Raw genomic sequence first — 22,308 nt, forward strand, 5'->3', positions numbered from 1 at the left:
TTTCCGTGTGTTGCTCTAAATTCCATTTTTTGATATACACCTGTCTTTGGGCCCATGTATTGCTAGCAAGAGACGAGAACCTCTCAGGAAGGTGCATGAAATGGTTTTATTTGTCCTCTGCACATCGCAGCCTCCTGAGGGTCTCCGTGAGCTGTATTTGAGCAGCAGTACTCACAGTTTTCCTGTTTTCCTCTTTTGCACAGCCTGTCAGTGTAACGGGCACAGCAAGTGTGTGAACGAGAGCATTTGTGAGAAGTGTGAGAACCTGACCACGGGCAGGCACTGTGAGACCTGCATCTCAGGCTACTACGGGGACCCCACCAATGGGGGCACGTGCCAGCGTAAGTGCTGCCCCAGAGCTCCTGCACTGGGCTCCTCCGTTTCACTCTCTGCTCATTCCTCTGCCGTCTTAAATTATATCCTGAGAATTCATGTCTTCTTTCCTGCGGGCGAGGCTCAGTTCTTGTTGCTTCAACTCAAAGACACTTAAACTGCTGAGTGGAATTACTTTCACCGCATGTAAAGATGATTTTATAGCCTCCTTTTTAAACTTGGAATGACCATGGTGAAAAATATCTGTATTTTAGTGTTTGATGATCCTGTTTTTAAAAGAAACAGTGTTGATCCAAATGTCTTGAACAAATTTCTGCTTATCTAAGTTTCAGCTTCAATTCCATTTGGTTAATGTGTTCCGTGTTTATACTTAAAATTGTCTGCTTCATAAAGGCTTGCCATGTTTCACTGAGGACTTGGCTGGATTTCAGTTGAGGATTAGGAGCACCCTGTTAAAATTGCATTTCAGTTTGTAAAGTGCTTTGGAACTCTTTGGCACAAAGAACCATTTTCAGCTGTGCAAGATTCAGTTAACAAACTGGGAAAGTCTTCCTTGAAAGACCAATGAATTTAATATTGACAAATATATATGGAAGACTTGGAGTTTTGAACTGCAACCTTGTGGCATAGTTTTGAACTGCTGTGTGTTTTTCAGTGCTGTGGCATGGGGAGACCAACAGTAAGCCAGAGACCAGCTGTGAGAGGTGCAGATGTGAGGGCAGGTGCTGCTTAATCATAGAATCATGGAGTTGTTTGGGTTAGAACGGACCTTAAAACTCGTCTCATTCCAATTCCCTGCAATGGCAGGGACACCTTCCACTGTCCCAGGTGCTCCAAGCCCCAGTGTCCAACCTGGTCTTGAGCTTGCCAGGGATCCAGGGGCAGCCACAGCTGCTCTGGGCACCCTGTGCCAGGGCCTGCCCACCCTCACAGGGAACAATTCCTAATTCCCAATCTCCCATCCATCTCTGCCCCCTGGCAGTGGGAGCCATTCCCTGGTTCCTGTCCCTCTGTCCCTTGTTCCCAGTCCCTCTCCAGCTCTCCTGGAGCCCCCTCAGGGACTCTGAGGATTCCCTGGAATTTTCCCTTCTCCAGGGGAACATTCCCAGCTCTGCCAGCCTGGCTCCAGAGCAGAGGGGCTCCAGCCCTGGAGCAGCTCTGGGGCCTCCTCTGGGCTCTCTCCAGCAGCTCCACGTCCTCCTGCTGTTGGCTCCAGGGCTGAGGCAGCTCTGCAGGTGGGCTCTCCCCTGAGGGGCACAGGGACAGAGCCCCCGTCCCCTGCTGCCCATGCTGGGATCAGCCCAGGGCTGGGGGCCTCTGGCTGGGTCATGTCCAGCTCTCACCCAGCAGCACCCCCAGGCCCTTCTCCCCAGGGCTGCTCTCCAGCCATTCCCCACCCATCTTGTATTTGTGCTCTGGCTTGCTCCAACCCCGTGTAGGACCTTGCACTTGGCCTGCGTAACTTCATGAGGTTCACACAGTCCCATGTCCCTGATCTGTCCAGGTCCCCTTTGGTGCTATCCAGGGACTGTTGGAGGCCATCTAGGTCCATCTGGATGTTTACCCTCCCCTCCAGCATGCTGACCTTACCAGTTTGTTGTCACCAGCAAACTTGCTTTGGTTCCTCAGTCCCACTGCCCCTGTCATCAGCACAGATGTTAAACAGCACTGGCCCCAGTTTATGTTAGTGGAATACAGTGCAGTGGAATGGGACAATTAGATACAATGATGGAAAATGTGGAAGAAAAATAACACTGCTCAGAGCAGTGTCAGTAGTTCTGTGAAATGAGTGTGGGTGGTTTGTGGCCAGCCTGGAAGAATGAAGTGGAGGTGACCAATGAGTGGACATTGAAGACTTTTTATTGCTTTTTCCAAATGTGGTGACAATCCAGTAGAAAATTCTTGGATATTAATTTAGGATGTTTATTGGGTGTAGTGGTGTCCTTTTGGGTGAACATGAGGATCAGTAGCTGGAGCATGGAGTCCTGTTTCCTCAGGAGGAGGGAGGTAGTGACAGTTGAGACTATGAAGAGCTTCCCAATGGACATATTCGAAGAAGGGGATGAAAAACTCACAGGGATACAGGTGCCTCCCTTAGAGCAAAGGGATATGGAATTCCAACAGACAGCACAGTGACAAGGGTTCAGATGAGAAGGTGCATCCCTGACACTTGATTTCACAACATTATCTGCCAGATAAAAGACTGCTGATACTCATAAACTCATTTCAGGTGAAGATATTTTGAAATGCTCTAAAGTTTACTTGAAAGTAGTGAATAAATTGAGGCTGAGTTGCCTGAGAAAATACAGAATTCTGTCCTGAGCTTTCAGTTTTAATCACTGGATCACAACGTGCCTGTTAGTAGGTGTTGTTTTTCCATGCGTGTGGAAGTGGAGAGTAAGTTCCTTTGGACTCTTGTGCATGAGGATTGTCCCAGTATAGTTTGTTGTTGAGATAATGAATGACAGCCTGAAATCATCCAGATGCCTGAAAAAGAAATTAGAAAATGTGTAGAGAGATTATGGAACAGTGTTCATTCCTTATCTGATGGAACCAGTAGCTCATGTCAGAAGTGCTGTGCTCTCAAGTGCTTTGGACCCAGGTTTTTAATTTGCTGTGATTTAACAGTGTTTACTGGGAAGGGGAAAGAATGAGGGAAGTAGGAACCTGGGCAGAAAGACTGAGGTGGATTGGGAAAGGGAAAACAAGAGCAAATCACCCTATCTGATGCAGCCAGGCTGACTTCTGCCTATTAGTCATTTTTGCTTGGTGAAAACCTTTCCAGAGGGGAATTCTTCAGATAAGGATTGGCTGATGGGTAGCAGAGCTGGCTCCTGTTTTCTCCCTTCTCTTAGCTGTGGTCCCTCCGTCCTTTCCCATTTATAATGTGCTGATTTCACTCTTTTTGTGCATTTGTGAGCAATACTTAGTGCTGCTCTGTTTTTAGAGCCCTTGGTCACAGCCATGCTGCAGACTATTGTTATACACTCCAGCCTGACACACAAATATCTGTGTGCTTGCACACTCACTGCCTAGTGTGAGTCCTGGAATCATGGAATGGTTTGGGTTGGAAGGGTTCTAATAGACCATCCTCTTCCACCCCAGCCATGGCAGGGACACCTCCCACTGTCCCAGGTTGCTCCCAGCCCCAATGTCCAGCCTGGCCTTGGGCACTGCCAGGGATCCAGGGCTGTCACAGCTGCTCTGGGCACCCTGTGCCAGGGCCTGCCCACCCTCCCAGGGAGCAATTCCTTCCCCATATTCTGTCTAACCCTGCCCTCTGTTATTTCAATGCCTTCAGTCCTGCATATCCCTGTAAAAAGTCCCAACACAAGATTATATTACTTGTGTTGAAAGTATTTTGTCAAACTGCAGTTATTTCCCTGAAAAAATTGTTTGCATCACATCATACACCCTGGTGTTGGCAGAGCTAGGCAGATAATAACTAAATGGCAGGTAAATCACTCCTCAGAGGTTGCTTTTAGGAAGTGTCCAAGTACAGAAGTATTAATCAGGAAGGGCAGGAAATGCAGCACATCGAATGTAAAAGTAGCTGCAAGGTGCTTTCTCTGTATTCAGAATTTTTCTGAATTTTCTGGTTAAGGTTTCCCATGAAAATATGCTGGCGGGAGATAAGGAAGTTATTTGCAAGTGAGGGGAAGGCACTATTATGCCTGAAATCAGATTGCAGCTGTGGCAGTGCTTCCAAACACACCCACGCAGCCCTCACTGGTGGCCTGTGAGTTGCTGGTGCCATGGACCTGCCTGATTCCCTCTCCCAGGGCCCAGGGGGGCCCTGCAGGGCACCTGTAGCATGTGGCATGGAGGGGCAGTGTTGGGCAGGTGGGTGATGGTGTTGCCATTGGGAAGCTGGGCATCACAAACACAGAAAGAGGAGTAACGATCCCCATGACCTCTCGGAGTGAGCCCATGCCCTGTGGTTTGTGGAGGAGGTAGAAGGAACACCAGCAGGTGGAAGGTGGTTCATCATCAGGCTGTTAACCACGATTCACAGCCAGAAAGCCATTTCCAGTGCTTTTGTGTTTCTGCTCTGTGCTCTGACTCCGGTGGGAAATTGTCCTTTGTAGACTGCAGCGAACTTGTCTAGAACATTCTATCAATAATTTGTTTCCAAAGTTTAAAGTTCTCTGAAAAGCCATGAGAAGATGTCTCTGTGCGTATTCCAGTTATTTAGTAAATGATCTCCAGTTACAGGCTTGTAGGAAAGTGGATAAATGAATAGATTCTGTTGTTTTAAATAGATATATTTGAGTGTTCAGTCTTCTTGATATGGTAAAGAGCAGAGAGGAAAGAAAAATTAATGTTATTAGTCAAGATGCTGCAATCTGCCTTTAAACAACCCGAGGTTAAAAAATCAGGAGAAATTTCATGTATGTTCATATTGAATATTGATCCAACTTCACTTTGCTTCCTTTGTGCGAAGCATAAGGAAAAAAGTACGAGACATTCTCAATAGTACTAAGACTTATTTTTCTTTAAGTGGCACTAATGAAAATAGTGTTTCCTTCACAGAATACACTTGAATTTTCATTCAGTCTCCTTGTTCCCACAATAGGCCTTTTTGCTTCTTCCTATTTTGCTCTGTGTTGCTGCTAGGAAACCACTCATCCACATCTGAGAAGCACAATTAAGTATCCCTGATACAGTGTAGCTTCCATTATGTGCCAACAGAAAGAAGATATCAAAAGGATTCCTAAAATAAGGTCCAAGGCTGGCAGAGATATTCAGGATGGGGACTTGATGTCTAAGAATCTGCTGGTACATTGATTGGCATGGCTGCTTAATGAGGAGGAATATGTCTTCTTAACAAGGAGGCTCCGGCCTTTAAAGCATCTTGTTCCCAGCAAGCTCAAGGATCATAAACAAGGGATCTTTGCTTTGTGTAGTTTTTTCCGTGTATTGTACACTCTGCTGTGCACAGCTCCAGATGGATGCACCTGCATTGGCAGAACGACTCCTAAATGGCACCTACATGCCAGAAGTTGTTAAATCCGTTCTTGCAGTGATAGTGAACAAGATGTCAAAGTCAACTGGCTGTGTAGGCTTTGTTCTTACTTGTTGGTTTGGTTTTGGGGTTTTTGTGAATGTTTCTCCTCTACATCTTTGTAAATAAAGGTCTCAAAGTGTGTCAATATGAGCATTTAGCTTAAATCAGGAGCATTTTTTGTGAAGAAAATCTCCTGTGTGTCCTCACCATGCTACCTTGTGTTGGATCTTGAGCAGACTCAGGTGTATGAGGTGGTCTGTTTTGGGCATGCCCCAAACCTGAACTAGTTCAGGGCTGTGCAGATTTGCTTCAACCACAGCTCAATGACATTCAGCACAAAGTTATCCTAAAATACATTGGGAAATCTACCCCAACTAGTCCTAGCATGGACATCATCATCTTAGCACCAGATGTTGCTGCTGATGCTGTTGATAATGACTTTATTTCCTCAGTAGGACTGATGAAGAATTATTTTTCCCAAGGCCTGTTTATTTATTTCTGGGAAAAGCCCCTGAAGTCCTACGGGCTTTGTTTTATTTTCCCAATTCTTCTCTCAAGGGTTTTGAGTTGGGATTTAATGTGTTAACAAGCCCAGAAATATTTCAAATATTGTCTTTTCCTTCCTAGTTATGATATCACCCCTGCTGTCTAACAATAGGAGAGGAAGTTAAATGAATTTTTGAGGCTAAGAAGCAGAGTCTGATGATGATTTCATACAAAACACAGTCCTGGGTAGACTGTGCTTGCTCTGTTTTGATGCACGGTTCTATTTTCATCTGCCTTCTGTAGCACAAAGAAAGCAAAGAGCACCAAATGGGTTTTCATCTGCACGTTAATTGCTGATGTATCACAGTTTGACAACTAAAGGACTTAATTGCTATCAAATTTGTTTCTCTTCTTCGTTCAACATTGCATCTTCTCCCCCTCTGCTCAACAGCTTGCAAGTGCAATGGCCACGCGTCTGTCTGCAACACAAACACAGGGAAATGTTTCTGCACAACCAAGGGAATCAAAGGAGACGAGTGTCAGCTGTGAGTTCATTTCCCTTTTGTATTTGGAATTGTGCATGTACCACCTTAGACACCCCCCATTTTTTAGTAGCTGTGTTTATGATGTCTCTGCTCATTTCTTCCTCCTGACAGTTGACTGACTGCACTGAGGGTGCAGCCAGCCATGGGTCCCCTGGGGAATATCATGGACAGGATGATTTCCTGAAGAATTCCAATTCTAAAAACATTTCAACTGAGAATATCATGCATAAGGGATGGGTGAAAAAATCTCCACCCCCCAAACCATACATAGAACCACAAAATGGTTTGGGTTGGAAGAGACCTCCAGGCTCATGCCCTGCAATGGCAGGGACACCTCCCACTCTCCCAGGAGCTCCCAGTCCCAATGTCCAGTCTGTCCTTGGGCAGTGACGGGGATCCAGGGGCAGCCACAGCTGCTCTGGGCACCCTGTGCCAGGGCCTCACACCCTCCCAGGGAACGGTTCCTAATTCCCAATATCCCATCCATCCCTGCCCTCCGGCAGTAGGAGCCATTCCCTGTGTCCTGTCCTTCTGTCCCTTGTTCCCAGTCCCTCTGCAGCTCTCCTGGAGCCCCTCCAGGCCCAGCAAGGGGCTCTGAGCTCTGCCTGGAGCCTTCCTTTCTCCAGGGGAACATTCCCAGCTCTGCCAGCCTGGCTCCAGAGCAGAGGGGCTCCAGCCCTGGAGCAGCTCCGGGGCCTCCTCTGGGCTCTCTCTGCTTTGCTTTATCCCTCAATTTGCTTTATCCCTCTGCTTTGCTTTATCCCTTCTTTTTCATCGGCAGATTTCACCGTCCGTGCTCTCTGGTGTTGTTCAGTGGGAGTGTAAATATATCTGAAATGAGCCTTTGACATTCAAGCAGTTTAATTGAGCAGTTTTAGAGCAACAAATTTGCTGGAGGTTTCTCTGTAACATAACAGAAATGCTTTTAGTGTAATGTTAGGGGAAATAATTTAATTCCAAATAATTTCATTGCCAGGTTTATTTTTAAAGCATTGCTCACATGAGTAAACATTTATAGGATAGAACCTGGAATAGCCATAAATGACTGTTCCATGAATTGTGAAGAGCTAATAAATACCTTCCAAGTGGATGCAAACGTTAATATCCAGAATTTTATATTGCATTTTTACTGCATATGAGTTGGACTTGCAGGGAACATGGAATTTCTTCATCAGCCCAGTCTAGCTCAGACATTCATCTTTAATTGTGTACTGCTATCAGCACAGGTTGTTTTTTCTGGTATTTACTGGCTGGGAATAAATAGAGCTGTAAAAAAAAAGAATCCATTTATTAAAAAATGTATATTCTTTTTAGGTGCGAAGTTGAAAACAGATATCAGGGAAATCCACTTAAAGGAACGTGTTACTGTGAGTACCCTTGGGATTTTGTTTGGAGATAAAAAATGTGCTTGAAGTTTAAAATAATTTATTTAAAACCTGTTTCAGTTGCCTCGGCATGTGTTTAAAATATGGCGGATTAAGGAAAGGACTAAAAAATAGCTGAAAAAGCATTCACTTTTCTCAAATACATTGTTTAAAGAGAATGAAAATACTTTTCTTGATAAGGTACATGTGATGATTGGATCTTTTGAACATTGTTTTGAATGTTTTTCATGTGACTGAGATGAAATCTGTTCTTTTGGAGAGCACTCTAAACTATATTCCTAATAGGTAAAAAACAAAGAGTGTCCTTAGAATTTTTAGAAATGCAAAATAGTGTTTATTTAAAATTCTGGTCCAGGTTAGAATGGATTTCAAAATTGCCACTTTTCCTCTGAAATGAGCATTTGGATTCCCATGCAGTTACAGAAGATCCTTTGCCAAGATTCAGATTACCTAATGGAAACTTTCCAGCTAATATTAGCAATCGGCAGCCTGGCAGGCGTGGAGAGATGGAATCTTAAATTACATGAAGTCTCCAGTAGTGGTTTTGTCCAGCACAGAAATTATCAACTGGCTGGTTTTGGCTTATTTGAATTCTGCTTGTGTGGGCAAACAATGGCACTGCTGGCTCCTCATGGCATCTGTGTGCAAGAATGACCAAATTCCTTGCTGAAATGGCAGGGTTGGTTAAATGGCAAAAAGTGTGGAAAGACAAAACTTTGCAGCTCCTTCAGGAAGAATCTTGTGCTGTCCAGATCCAGTCTTGCTTGGTTTCATTCCCTGTTTCTTCGTGCTGTGTCCAGATGGACACCAGAAGCTTGTCTGACTTGTGTCAGTCCAACCAGGGGTCACTGGAAGGCAGTGAGAGAAAAACAGCACCTGGTGTGTCAGTTCCTGGTTATTATTGCTGCGAATATCCCTGCATGGCTTCAGGAATATGCACAAGTCACAACAGTGTGCTGTAGTGGAAGGGTACTGAGGTGGGTGGGTGCACCCCCAAGTGGCTGTGGCTTACACCAGCCTGGGCAGACAGCAGCAGGGAGGGACAGACAGACAGACCAGAGGCTGCTCCTGGCATGCCTGGGTGGAATGTGTCCCAGAGCAGGATGGCAACTGGGCTCATCACCAACCAGCTGCTCTGTAGAACCTCTCCCATGAAAATCTGCTGATGTACAGAAACCTGGAATGGGGGGAACATTGTCCCCTTCCAAGTGGGAATTATACAGCTACTGAACTTTTCTGCTTTTCCCTTTGATCACAGAGGTATTGCAGGCTGGAAAAAGGAAATCTTTGGGTGTGTTTTTTACATTGTATAGGTATGTAAATCCATTGATTTAGATCAAGGCTGGAGGCTGTTGCCTGCCAAGTATAAGCCGCCTCTTTTTCCCTCTCTAGGCTCAGCTCCTGGAGTTTTTTGTTCCTTATGTGGGATCATATGTAGGTTGGAGTAAGTTATAGCAGTGTCATGTCCTGGTTGTCCAAGAAACCCTTCAGTGACATCATGCCTTCCTTTACAGAAGTTAATATTACAGGAGATGGCATAACTGTCTCCCTGCATTCCTTACAGATACTCTCCTCATCGACTATCAGTTCACCTTCAGCCTTTCCCAGGAGGACGATCGCTATTACACAGCAATCAACTTTGTAGCAACACCTGAAGAGGTACATTTTCTATTTTCCCTTTTAACTTTGTCCTTTGTCTTCTTTTGGCCCTGGAGACAATGAGCTGTAACAGTTCTGTGGGTCTTTAGGTGTAGTTTTGTCATATGGAAGGTGTGTCCTGCCCCATGGAGCAACCAGGGCTTTTTGAACTTGGCTTGGCTGTGCAGTCCCAAATCATCACAGGAAGATTTCATAAAGAATCACAGCTGATTCTTTCCAGTTGTTGGAACAACCTCTGAGCCATTCCATTTTTTTTTTAAATCACATACCAGTTTGAGTTGGAAGGGACCTTAAAGCTCATCCTGCTCCAAACCCCCCTGCCATGGCAGGGACACCTCCCACTCTCCCAGGCTTCTCCTAGCCCCAATGTCCATCCTGGCCCTGGGCACTGCCAGGGGTCCAGGGGCAGCCACAGCTGCTCTGGGCACCCTGTGCCAGGGCCTGCCCACCCTCCCAGCCAGGAATTCCTAATTCCCAATATCCCTTCTGTCCCTGCCCTCTGGCAGTGGAAGCCATTCCCTGTGTCCTGTCCCTGCAGGCCTTGTCCCCAGTCCCTCTGCAGCTCTCCTGGAGCTCCTTTAGACACTCCTTAGCTTCTTCGGCACTTCTCTTCTGCAGGCTGAACAATCCTGTCTCTCGACCTGTCTCCAGAGCAGAGATGTTTTGCTTGTTTTCACCCCATATCTTGTGTCTCAGTTTTTCCTTTGATATTCTGTATACATGACTCCTTTGTTATGTTTTCCTTGAGGAGGATAATACTTCTTCCAGAAAATATAGTATTTAGTTTTTAGCTTGATGTATTTTCTTTATGTAAGTAACAAATTCCAAGATAATTTTTTGTAGCAATGATTTCCTAGGAAACAGTACAGTAAAACTGCTTATCCTAAAAATGGGGTTTCTTTTTTGTTTCTTCTTTTAGCAAAACAGAGACCTGGACATGTTCATCAATGCATCTAAAAACTTTAACCTCAACATTACTTGGTCCACAAGTTTTGCAGGTAAATTGAGGATGATCTAAGGAGGATGATCTAAACTCAGGAGCTTCTTTCATTTAGCAGTTTCTGAAAAAGGCAAATTTAAGTGGGAAAACTTGGGGGTTTTTAGCCTATGTACTTTTTGCATAGTGTTCTTAAATTGTCAGCCTGAGGAGGAAATAAAATATTTAAAAGCCCTATGTTTTCAAATTAATTAGTGTATTTTGTAAACACTGAAAGTGCAAATTTGATTTTTTTTTACAATGCAACATCTTGGCGCACAGTGGTTTTGATAAAGCAGTGCAGTTTAACATAGTTGGTTTTGAATTAATTTTTAAAAATTAGAATTTAGGATGGTTTGCCCTTTTGTTTGTTTTCTTAAATATACCTTGGAATATCTTTTCTTGCTACTTCTTACAAAAGCTGGCACACAGGCTGGGGAGGAAATTCCAGTTGTTTCCAGAACCAATATAAAAGAATACAAGGACAGTTTCTCCAATGAGAAATTTGATTTCCGCAACAACCCGAACATCACCTTCTTTGTTTACGTCAGCAATTTCACCTGGCCCATAAAAATACAGGTAAGAGCTGCTAATATATGTCAAATTGTTCAAAGGTCTGTTTCCTGTTTCTCTCAAAACTGTGGTAGTTTGCTGTGCTTGGACTAGTCCAAGCTGAGGCAGCCTGGCATAATCCAGAGCAGACAGAGTTTGATGTTCCTGGGTAAGAGGAAGAGGGCGTGAGCATCTTCTGATGTTGCCTCAGCCCCGTGGAGCTGAAGATGTGCTGTGAAATAGAGACACCCCTTTATTAACAGGGCTGTGTTTGATGAGGTGTCTGACTTGAAATGTGCAGATCCTGATGTTGTAGGAAAAGACTGATAACGCTAAAGAGGAAGCCTGGAAAGAGCAGACAGAGGAAATGCTTTAGTAACTCTTTAGTGCCTGGTACTCAGAAGGCCCAGCTCAAGGGCCATCCCCTTTCTCCTGCTCCTGCCTCAGGCTGGTGGCATGTGCAGGACGAGCAGCTCATCCTTCCCCTTTATTCAGGGTAGTTCGTTGACAGGCAGTGCCTGGGCCACCAGGCTGGCCATAGTGATGATGTGATGCAGGAGGAGCAGTGGATGAAGCTTGGTGGTGATAAAATCAGACAGAATCACTCTGTGACTGGTGGTGATAAAATTGGACAGAATCACTCCGTGATTGCAATCACGGATCCTGCAGCTGCTGAGCCAGTTCACAATTCAGAGCAGCTTCAGCCACCTTCTTGCAATGGGCTGGTCAGGTATCAGCTCCCTGTGTGCTCAGAGTGATGTGGGTGTTTGAAGGACAAAATCCTTGGAGGTCTGGAACAGAGATCATGGAATGGTTTGGGGTGGAAGGGACTTTTAAGGTGATCCTGTCCCGCCTGCTGCCATGGGCAGGGACAGCTTTGGCTAGCCCAGCTTGCTCCAGCCCCGTCCATCCTCATACAGTTACAGGGATGGGGCAGCCACATATCTCAAATAAAGCTTAGCATATTTGAATTCTGTCTTATTGAAGAAACTTGGTCAAATATGGGAATCCAAATATTTCCATCTTCACCCTTGTTCATATGACTGTTTTGTGAAAGGTGACATTTCATACTAATGCATTTGGTGTTTCAAATGTATTGGTCAGGCACACTCACTCTTTCAACAAAAACAATGCATGGGATAATATTGAGCAAGAAAATGAGATAATAATGCATAGTATAATACTGAGCAAGAAAATGAGATCCACCTGGAAAAATGGTCCTTAAGCCATAGTGATATTTTTCCTGAATTTAGGTTGGCTTTGTATTCTTTAATATCACTTACAGTCTTGGTAATCAGTTTGCGGCTGGAGAGTTTTTACTTCATAAACTGCTGAAGTCTTGAAAATAAACTAAGTCCTGATTTTTAAATATGGAGGAGTTGATGAGCTACAATGTAAAATCTTTGTCACTGGATACTCAAGTAGCAAGTCCCAAACCACCTTATTTTCATCTAATTACTGCTTGTTGTAGGGGCAGTAGCATCTGTGTGCGAAGGTGCACTTGTGCAGTGATTTAAATATTTATTAAATTGATATTTGAACATTCATCAAATTCATAATAACAAGAGTCAGGAAAAAGGTTTTTTTAACCTTATGGGTTATTTTGATTGATATTTGATTTTCTGTAATCAGTGCTTGAGTGTACCTTACCCTGATTTATTTCTTTGTGATTTGTTGCTGCAGAGCTGTGTGTTAGGCATACAGCTGATTGGTTTTTCTCTTTCCTTTCAGCATCCCCTCTTCCCTTCCCCTTCTGGCTTCCTTTACTTGTATGGTTGAAACATTTCTTACTGCTTTGTTTTCATTTGCTGAGCAATGGCACAGCTTGACTTCTGGCAGTTCTTATTTTATGTCTCTACTTCTTGCTGGCTTTAAACACATTGCTCATGAATCCTTTCCTCTCCTTAATACAAAGTCTCTTTAATTGATCCTCATGTCCCTTTCGAGGTTAGCTCTGAGGATGCAACTTTCAAATAGTTTTGCATCTTTGACCTGAGAGAAATATTTAGATGGCAGCTTTCCCATTCCTGATCTCTTACTCCGCTTGATTTTACTGTTTGATTTCATTTCTCATAGTTAAAGTGTGAACTTTGATTCTCTTACAACACTTAACCTCTCTTTATCCTTAATTTAATGTGAATGTGCTTGTATGCACTCAATCCAAGTTAATGTTTTATCACCAGCTCTTCTTAATGTCTTTATTTCTTGCCAAAACAAAGTCTAAAATAGCATCAGCTCTTATTCATTGAGGCACAGTTTTTATGAAGAAGTCTGGCAGCGACCAGCAATCTGTGGTCCACAGAATTTCTGTTAGTTTCTTCTTCAGTGCATAGCTAAAAACCTGAACTCACTATGTCCTTTTGGGTCTTGTGCAATCTGCTGTGAGGGATTGACCTTCCCTCAGCTGCAATATGTGTCCCTACCTGTCCTTTCCATACCCCAATTTTCTTCATTTTTGTGAAGTCGTAGCTCTCTGTAGTTTTTGTTTGATATGATAGAAGCTAAATCATGGTACAGGTTTTTGGGACAAAGATTTTTTTTGGACCAATGCCCAGAGAAGCTGTGGCTGCTCCATTCTTGGAAGTGTTTCAGGCCAGGTTGGATGGAGCTTGGACCACCCTGGTCTAGTGGGAGGTGTCCCTGCCCATGTCAGGGGGATGGATTGAGATGGGCTTTAAGATCCCTTCCAACCCACCTCGTTCTCTGATTCTGTGATTTTAAGACTTCCTGGCCATCAGTCCTTGACTCATCCCATGCTACATTCTTCTCAGGGATAGCTTTTATTCAGAGCTTTTGTTCTCTCATTTGTTTTTTCCAAGGGGTTCATCCCTGATTCCCCTGCAGAAAAGTTCCTGTTCTGTTGGGATCAGTCCTTCAGGGCAAACTGGCTCATTAATTAAAACTCCATGTTGCAGTATGGGCAGGATGCAAACTGTTCTCTTATTTCCTAGCTCGTGTCCTACAGTATCCCTCATTGCATGTCCACTATTAAACTGTCACACAGCGACAGAACATGTTTCAATTTCCTTTGGAAATTACACTGATTTGAATAGAGTATGTCGAAGTCAGGAAAACTCTGCTCCTGCCAAGCTGCTGGAAATTATTCTGTCCTCATGTATGTGCATCACCTGGCAGCTCATGCATGTGTTTGGGCTGCTCCTGGGCAGTGCAGCATGTCCAAACCATATTTTTAGGGGTTTATTCTTTGACTATCTTAGTAAACTGTCATTGTGCATACATCACTTGTCCTGGCTTATTTTCAATTTCAATACAACAGATGTCTATACAAAATCTTGCAACAGAAAACTTTATAAATTTAGTTTTTACTGCAAAGCAATTCTACAATCCACCTTATTTTTTTTCCTACGTATTGCAAACTTTATCTTGAAGTCCTTGATTGAAATCTGTCTCTTTTTCATTCTCTCTCCTTGCCTGTTAAAATCTACCCTTGGAAAGTACAAGTGCTCCTTAGTGTAAGAGATGCCAATGCTCAGTTCTGGCTCTTCTTTCCCTGTCTTGCTCCACCTCTTTTTCAAACCACCTCAGTTGATTTTTTTTTTTTAAAGTATATTAGTTTAGGATGTCTTTCCCTGCCTGGTTAATGACTTAAAATGATTATTCAGTAAAAGAACTAAAGCAGCAAAATGCAGAAAGCCTTCAAAATACAGCAATCTTCTTCCTAATTCCTCCTCTCTGAGCAGTTCCAAGCGTGAAGGAGTTCACTTAAAGCCTTTGCCAAGCTTTCCTAAAAATCCTGGGAAGGTCTTGTCAACACTGTCTGGATATTTCTATTCTTTCTGCTTTGTGAGCTCACCTCTGCTGCAAATGTTGGACACAGGGAATTTTGAAGGATTTAGCAAACCCCAGATGTTCACCTTCCTCTCCTCAGCTTGGCTCTAAACATTCCCTATCTTTTCCTTTAGGAAAGGACATTAGTGGGTGTTGAAGGAATGAGATTTTTTTTTTCACTTATGTAAATTCAACAATCTTTTCCCCACTATTCTTTCTCTTTGCCTAATCTTCATTGTGAATTTGCTTTCTTCTTCTTTCCAAACTTAGCTCAGAGTAGAAGAGAGACATTGACTGTAAATAACCTGCTATACAATAGCACAGTAAGAAGCAGAGGAATTCACTGCAGAAACTTTCAGAGGAGTTCTCTTCATGGGTCTCAGTCCATGCAAAGTCAGCTTACTCTGAGGTGAAACTGCAGTTCTGGAGCTGACAGGTAGTTACAGGTGAGAATTTGAAACTCTCTTAGATACCTGTGTAAATATCAGCAGGCTTTAACACTATTTAAACTTTTATGTATTTACCTGGGGCTGAGTCCAGTGAGTGAACTCCTCTCCAGAGTGTACAGGAGGGTGAAAATTCGATCTGCTAATACAGGAAACTCTCCCCTGGCTGTAAGATTTATGCTTCATCACAATTTACTGCTGATGGTGTTTGCTGCCACTCACTAAATAGAAATTGGTGGTTTAGTCTTGTTTCATACCCAAACTATTGTTTATATTCAATAACATTCTGTCCCTTTGATACTTGATTTTTTTTCCTCTCAGATTCCAAGCATCTTGCATTTCTCTCTACGTTCTGAGAATGTGTAAGACATTTAGGAGCTGATTAAGGCAAAACCAGTTTGTAATTGTATCATTAACTGACAATTGCCTCCTTTTTCCTTTGTGTTGGTTGAAGGATTTTGATTTGAACATGCTTAAATGTTAATTATGAACCAAATGCTTCAAGAAACAAAAAGAGGTGAAGGAATTTTGCAGCCCTTGCATACTAAATGTACCATTTGCAAAATCTCATTAGGTAGTCACTATATATCATTTTCTTTGCAATTCATTGTCATGTTGGGCTTCAAAAAGTGCCACTGTGACTATGCAGCATTGCTGCATGTGCAGCGTGGTGGAGGCTGCAGCAGCATTGCAGAGCTCCCACTGTTTGAAGTGCATTTGAGAACCAGTAGGAAACATTCAACTCACTGAAATTGTTGCCTTCCACTCAGATTTCATAAAGGCTGTAATGGAAAAATAGCTAAAATTGCCTCTGCTGTCTTCAGTTTTAATTTCTTAAACTTTCTTGTTTCCTCTACTTCATTTATTTCAGGATGGTCTGTCTATATTGTCTCCTTTATATCTTTATCCCTTTTTACTCAGATAGTTGATGGAACAAACAGGTTTGGAGGGGCCTTAAAGACAATCTGTGGATTTTTCAGCTCAGTTACATATGTATTGTCATAGTTATTCTGTCTCCAAAGATGCTGTTTACCCTGACAGGACGGTCCTAGTGAGCCCATTCTAAATGCTGCATTGCTCTCTGGTTCCTCTACTGAAAGGGTGAGTGGTGAACTGCAAGGTGAAACAATTCATTGCCCTTCAGTAGATGGCAGCTGGTACAGGAGGTGTCAGGAGGGAAAGGGCAGAAACTGTCACTCATAGGAAACCTGGAAACTGGGGACAGGCTCAAATGTGCTGTAATTAAACCAGAATTTGGTCTGTGGTGCTTTCTTTTGGTAGTGATCCAGGTGACTGTCACAGGTGACTATCTTTGGACTGGCACATGGAATCCTGGAATCACAGATGGGTTTGGATTGGAAGGGGCCTTAAAGACCATCTCATTCAAATCCCTGTTATGGGCAGGGACACCTTCCACTATCCCTGGGTGCTCCAAACACTGTCCTGCCTTGCCTGGAACAATTCCAGGGATGGGGCAATCACAACTTCTTGGGGCAACCTGTGCCATGGTCTCACAGGGAAGAATTTCAAATCCCATCTAACCCTTGACTCTGGCAATAGAAAGCCATTCCCTCTTGTCCTTGAACTGCAGCCCCTTGTCCCCAGTCCCTCTCAAGCTCTCCTGGAGCCCCTCTAGGCACTGGGAGGGGCTATAAGGTCATCCCAGAGCCTTCTCTTTCCAGGCTGAACATTCCCAGCTCTCCCAGCCTGGCTCCACAGGAGAAATGCAGGTGTCACAGCTCCAGCTGCACTGTACAGATCCATTGCAGGTGCCATCCCCAGGAATGAGATGTCAGCCATTAGCTGAGGTGCTCTTTAATGAACCCTTTCCTTTGGGGCCCTCCCTCTCTGCATTCTGTTGCTTTTCTTAAATTCCCATTGCCAGGATGACTGCATCCAACCTTGGAAGGAAAATGCTCATTTTAGTGCTTCAGTGTAAAGCTGCAGTGCTGCATGAAGTGAGATTTCTGATAGATGTGGGAGGACAACTGTGCTCCCTTTAAACCTTTCAGAACTGGCACTTTCTTGGATTCAGGTGCCTTGTATATTAAACCTGGAGCTACTGATTTTTTAAAAGACATTTTCTTCTATCCTGAGCTGTTTTAAGGGAATAGCTGAAGCTCTGTTCTTTCACAGGCATCAAAAGACTTCTCTGCCTCCCTCTGCAGCCCAAGGGTTTCCCAAAGGATTGTGTTATAGTTACTAATTGCCTCCTTTGACCTGGGAACAGTTCCCACTGGTTTCCAGTGATACGCTGAACATGTCTATAGGGATGTAGGAGAGCAAACTCACTTCACATCCCTTTGGCTCAGCAGAGCTGGCAGTGATGTTGGAAATGGGTCTTTTCTTCAGCCTGGAGGTATTTCCTGTCTTCTTTATAGGCAAAGTTCAGGTGGAGCTGCCTGCTGTCAGCTGTGTTTCGGAGTCAGATGAATTTTACACTAGGCTGAGATTCTGCTGAGAAATGGCTCTTTTTTTTTTTCTTATGCTGATGTGGCTATTCAAGTTGAAAATATTAGCCAATATTTTGCAAACTGCCAGGAATTACATTTTTAAGACGACTCCACAATCCTCAAAGCACTTGCTCTGATCTTTATCATTGTTTATTTCAGTGTTTCATTGCTATTGTGTCCTCCAGTATGTAAATACTGAAACCATCTGAAACTCTCATTGTTCAAAGTAAGGCTCCTTCATTAAAGCAGTGTTGATTTGCAATTCTTCTTCTAATGCTCTTCCCAATCAACCTGCTAGTTTTATTTGTAACATTACCCCTAAAACAGGTAGTCTGCATTAGCAAGAATCTCAATATTGCTTTCAATTAAGCTTTAATTTTATTTGCCATTCATGTTTAGTGTAGTTCAGAAAGAATTTGTTTTCTTCCAGAGCTAAATGATGGATGACACTTTGCTACAGACTAAAAAAGCTTTGGGGTACCCTCAGCTCCTGCCAGGTGAGGAGGGGCCCAAGACAGAGCTGGAGGAACATCAGATCTCACATGTTCCTTTTCTTTTATGCTTTCAGCGTCTTTCAGGTGGCATGATCATTGCCAGCAGTGATGCTCTCTGCCTTCCCCTCTTTGAGGTTTACAGCCTGACTAAAAGGCTTTGATAATCCATGGAAAAAGAGCGAGTGAAGAAACCGGTCACAGTTAAAAAGCAGGGCCTGAACTGTCTCTAATGCCTTGATTCCTCTCTGGAAGGAGCATTAGGTATTTGATGCAGGATAAATAACCCCTGAGGACTGGACATGGCCTGTGGAGGTTTCCAATCTTTCTCTAAATTAGTCATTCTCAAACCAAAACCAACAGGTTCATCACACAAGAGCTCCCAGTGAGGGCAAAGAAGGAGTGTCTTTGTTGTTGGCCAAAGAGAATAAAACACATTCAGATAGGTAGGGATTGCTTTGATAAAATAATTATGTAGGCTTGAAATCGCAGTGAGGTTGCTGATCTGGACAGCTTTCCTGCCAGGTCCTCATGTGCCTCGTGCATATTTAACAAGAAAGAGATGTAAGTGCAGAGATAAAATAATCCTCAACTCTCTGGGACCCTTTATTCCAAAAATCTTATTTTTTTCTGTTGCTTCTGAAAGCATTGTAATGCCAAAATTGTTTGCTAATGATGTCCCTTGCCTTTCCTTAGCTGTAACTGCAGATGCTTTTGAGCCTTCCCCCTGCATCTCTCTCACCATGTGAGAGGTTTTCTTGAAACGCAACAATGAAACGTAAATCAATTTGTTAATCTGATGAAATTTGCTGTTGAATGTAATTACTTTTGGAGACATGCAATTACATGCTGATTTTTCGGAACAGGCAAACTGACATCTACTGTGGGATGGAAAGATTTAAAACAGAACAGTTAAATGATCCTTTAAAACATGAAACAGCTGCTTGTGTTTTATCTGCTCCTGCCACCTTATTTTTGGCATCAACTGATGGCATTTTTCTCCTTTTAGAAGTTGTTCCCTTTTCAATTAAGTAATATTTTTGTTAGCACCTTCTTAAATCCTTTAAAAGGAGGATTTCTCTCACAGGCAGTTAACACTTGGCAGGATGTGGTGCCACTTCAGTCCTTTTTGCAGGAGGTTGTAGCATCAACAATCCTGAAAATTGTTCATGCCAAATTTTTCCCAAGTGCTGTGGTGGCGCGGGAGAGGGGGTGGATTTTTATCAGAGATTCATGGAATGGTTTGGGTTGGAAGGGAGATGAAAGATCATCCCACCCCACCCCTACCATGGCAGGGACACCTTCCATTATCCCAGGCTGCTCCCAGCCCAGTGTCCAGCCTGGCCTTAGACACCTCCAGGGATCCAGGGGCAGCCCCAGCTGCTCTGGGCACCCTGTGCCAGGGCCTCACACCCTCCCAGGGAACAATTCCTAATTCCCAGTATCCCATCCATCCCTGCCCTCTGGCAGTGGGAGCCATTCCCTGTGTCCTGTCCCTGCAGGCCTTGTCCCCAGTCCCTCTGCAGCTCTTAGGCAGTGAAGGGCAGCCAATGAAGTCTTGGGGTTTTACATCTGCAGCTTGGGATTTCCTGAGATGAACTGTAGTGACTTGCATAACTTTTGTGAGATTTGTAGTAATACCTTCCTACAGCACTTGGAGTCTTTTTGAATGTCCATTGCCAAACTTCAGCTGCATAAATAAGAAAAGCTATAGGATACCAGAGAGAGATAGTCTGCAATTCAGATTTAATAATACCAGGAGCATTTCTTGGGTTGTGTTTTATTGAGATCTGACAGTGACAGATGTATTGATTGCCTTAATTTTAAGGAAGCTGATTTTTTTTCTCTCTTTTTGAATGCAGGGCTGGAAAATATATAAAAAGTTACAGAATTAATTTTATATGGAAGCTAAGTCTGAATCAGGCATTAATTTCTTCTGGGTGAGGCCAGTGTTGGATACTTGAGGTTGCTGTATTTCTGTGATGAATAACTCTTGAAAATACCATAACCCAGCAGAGAATGTAAATACAGACCCCAAATTCAAGTCTATTTCTGAAAATGAATGCCGTGGGCCATTGCTGGGAAGCTGAAAGAGCAAGATACTTTTCTGTATACAAAAGCTTATTTGAAGAGTCAGAATAGTGAGCAGAGTTAATGAAGTAGAGGAAAGTGTATTGGCAGTAAAATAGAAGAAGCCACCCACTGAAACGCAACAGTGGATTCAGCCTAGCTAATCCACAAAGGAAAGTATATCCAGAACTAAGAGAGGGTATGTCCTGCTTTAGGGCAAATTTGGGAGAAAACCTCCAAAGGGGTTTCCTCTAGAAAGGAAATTCAAGCGGCCCCTCCCCCAGCTGGTTTGGGAAAAGGTTTCCTTGGAGAAAAGTGGAAAAAAATGCTTATTTAACGGGCAAAGCATTCACCAGCACAAAGAATGATCAATATCAAACACTAAAAGCTCTTGCTGTTCCCAAAGAGAGACAAACTCAGCAATCCCTCCATGGGCTGCAGCTCGGCTCCCTCAGTCTCTCATCAGTCCCTCTGCGAGCTGCCGCTGCTCCTCTGGGGTTCAGGCCAGAGCAGGTCCGAACAGGTCTAAGGGAAAAGGAAACCCCCAGTCCAGGGAACTTCTCTGCCTGGGCCAGCTAACACTGACTAACAGCAAGGGGCAGCTAAAACAGTCCAGAGAACTTCTCTGCCTGGGCCAGCTAACACTGACTAACAGCAAGGGGCAGCTAAAACAGTCCAGGGAACTTCTCTGCCTGGGCCAGCTAACACTGACTAACAGCAAGGGCAGCTAAAACAGTCCAGGGAACTTCTCTGCCTGGGCCAGCTAACACTGACTAACAGCAAGGGCAGCTCTGTCCCGCTGTCTCGGTGCTGCAGGCAGCACAGTCCAGCAGCAGGAATGTGGAGCAGTGAGTGCAGTGTCTGAACACAAACTGCACGCTTCTTCTCTCCCCTGTCGCTCTCAGAACCAGCCTTAGAGGTGCAAAACTCATTTCTGGGCTAAGCAGATGAATGGGGATACGAGCATCATAAAGTCACCCCAGGACTGGGTGACAAACCCAGTGTTTGTGGCTGGTTTAGCTCCCAAACATGGAGCCAGAGACACCAGCACTGCACTGACAGCTCTCAGCTGCCTGTGGAGCTTCTTTTGGGGAAAAAAATATCCCTGGAAGGACCTGAAAGTAATTTTTTCTCACTTATCTTCCTGACTTTGTATTATTAAGATTTTGACTGTTTTTACTGTATTGGCGAATGTTGCTCCCAGCAATGTTAGCAAGCAAGACCTGGGGTCAGGGCAGAGGGTAGTACTGTCATAGTCCTGTATAGGAATAAATTTCTGCTGTGATTGGGGATTTCATAGGGTTTTTTTCTTAAATTGGTTCTTTCTTAAATTATTTTTTAAGTGTCATGTATAGTTATTTCTTGAACCAGTCTGTTTTGCATGCAAGATTAGCACAATCCAGCTTCCCACACCTGGTCCAAAAGTATCAATAAATTACATTAATATCTTGACTGAGGGTTGAAGTAAATTCCATCAATTGATTTGTCACTTCAGTATTTTACTGGGAAATTCTTCATAACAAAAGGGTGAATTAGGTGTTCTAGTAGGCTTTTAGTGATAGGCCTTTTTAATGTAAATCTGAGAGCTTGTAGAGAAGTTGTGCGTTCTGCCCTACCCAGCACGGTTATTTTTTTTCACATTAAGATTTCTTGAACACCAAATTATAGCCAAGGCTCTCAACAGAAAAACCTGTGATGAACAAAACAGCCCAGCCCTATGGTTCTGATTTCATGGCTCTTTAAAACTGATGCTGATGCTATGTGGTTTGTTCAAAGTAAATTTGGCGGGTTTTAATTACTGCCACTTCAGGCCATGATGTGATGTTTGAGATGACTTGTGGCTTCAGTGTTGTGTAATAATGTGACAGTGTTGTCATTCAAAGGTACTTTAATTTGATTATTTATATAAATACACATTTAGTTTAAGGCTGGAACTAGATAATCTTTAAGGTCCCTTCCAACCCAAACAATTCTATGATTCTATATGTAATATGTATAAATATATATATACACTTACTTTACTAGTTTATTTTATTAAAGATGAAATTCCTGCAGCTGGCATATTACAGGATGTTTTGATAAACATGTTAAATTTCTCATCCAGTATGATCCTTG

General features: G+C 43.5%; 1 protein-coding gene across 4 annotated transcripts in view; it reads left to right on the plus strand.

Moving 5' to 3' along the window:
- Positions 1–22,308, plus strand: part of ATRN (attractin) — a 147,898-nt gene that overhangs the window by 74,352 nt on the left and 51,238 nt on the right. For all 4 annotated transcript variants that reach the window (XR_012055457.1, XR_012055458.1, XM_002188251.7 and 1 more), the window contains exons 19-24: positions 204–341; positions 6,279–6,372; positions 7,687–7,739; positions 9,322–9,416; positions 10,336–10,414; positions 10,814–10,971. Coding sequence is in view for 2 of the 4 variants with exons in the window: in XM_002188251.7 (XP_002188287.4) it covers positions 204–341; positions 6,279–6,372; positions 7,687–7,739; positions 9,322–9,416; positions 10,336–10,414; positions 10,814–10,971 (617 nt within the window). In the remaining 2 variants the exon portion in view is untranslated. The remainder of the gene's footprint in view (positions 1–203; positions 342–6,278; positions 6,373–7,686; positions 7,740–9,321; positions 9,417–10,335; positions 10,415–10,813; positions 10,972–22,308) is intronic.

This window comes from Taeniopygia guttata, chromosome 4 (assembly GCF_048771995.1).
Source record: "Taeniopygia guttata chromosome 4, bTaeGut7.mat, whole genome shotgun sequence".
NCBI lineage: Eukaryota > Metazoa > Chordata > Aves > Passeriformes > Estrildidae > Taeniopygia > Taeniopygia guttata.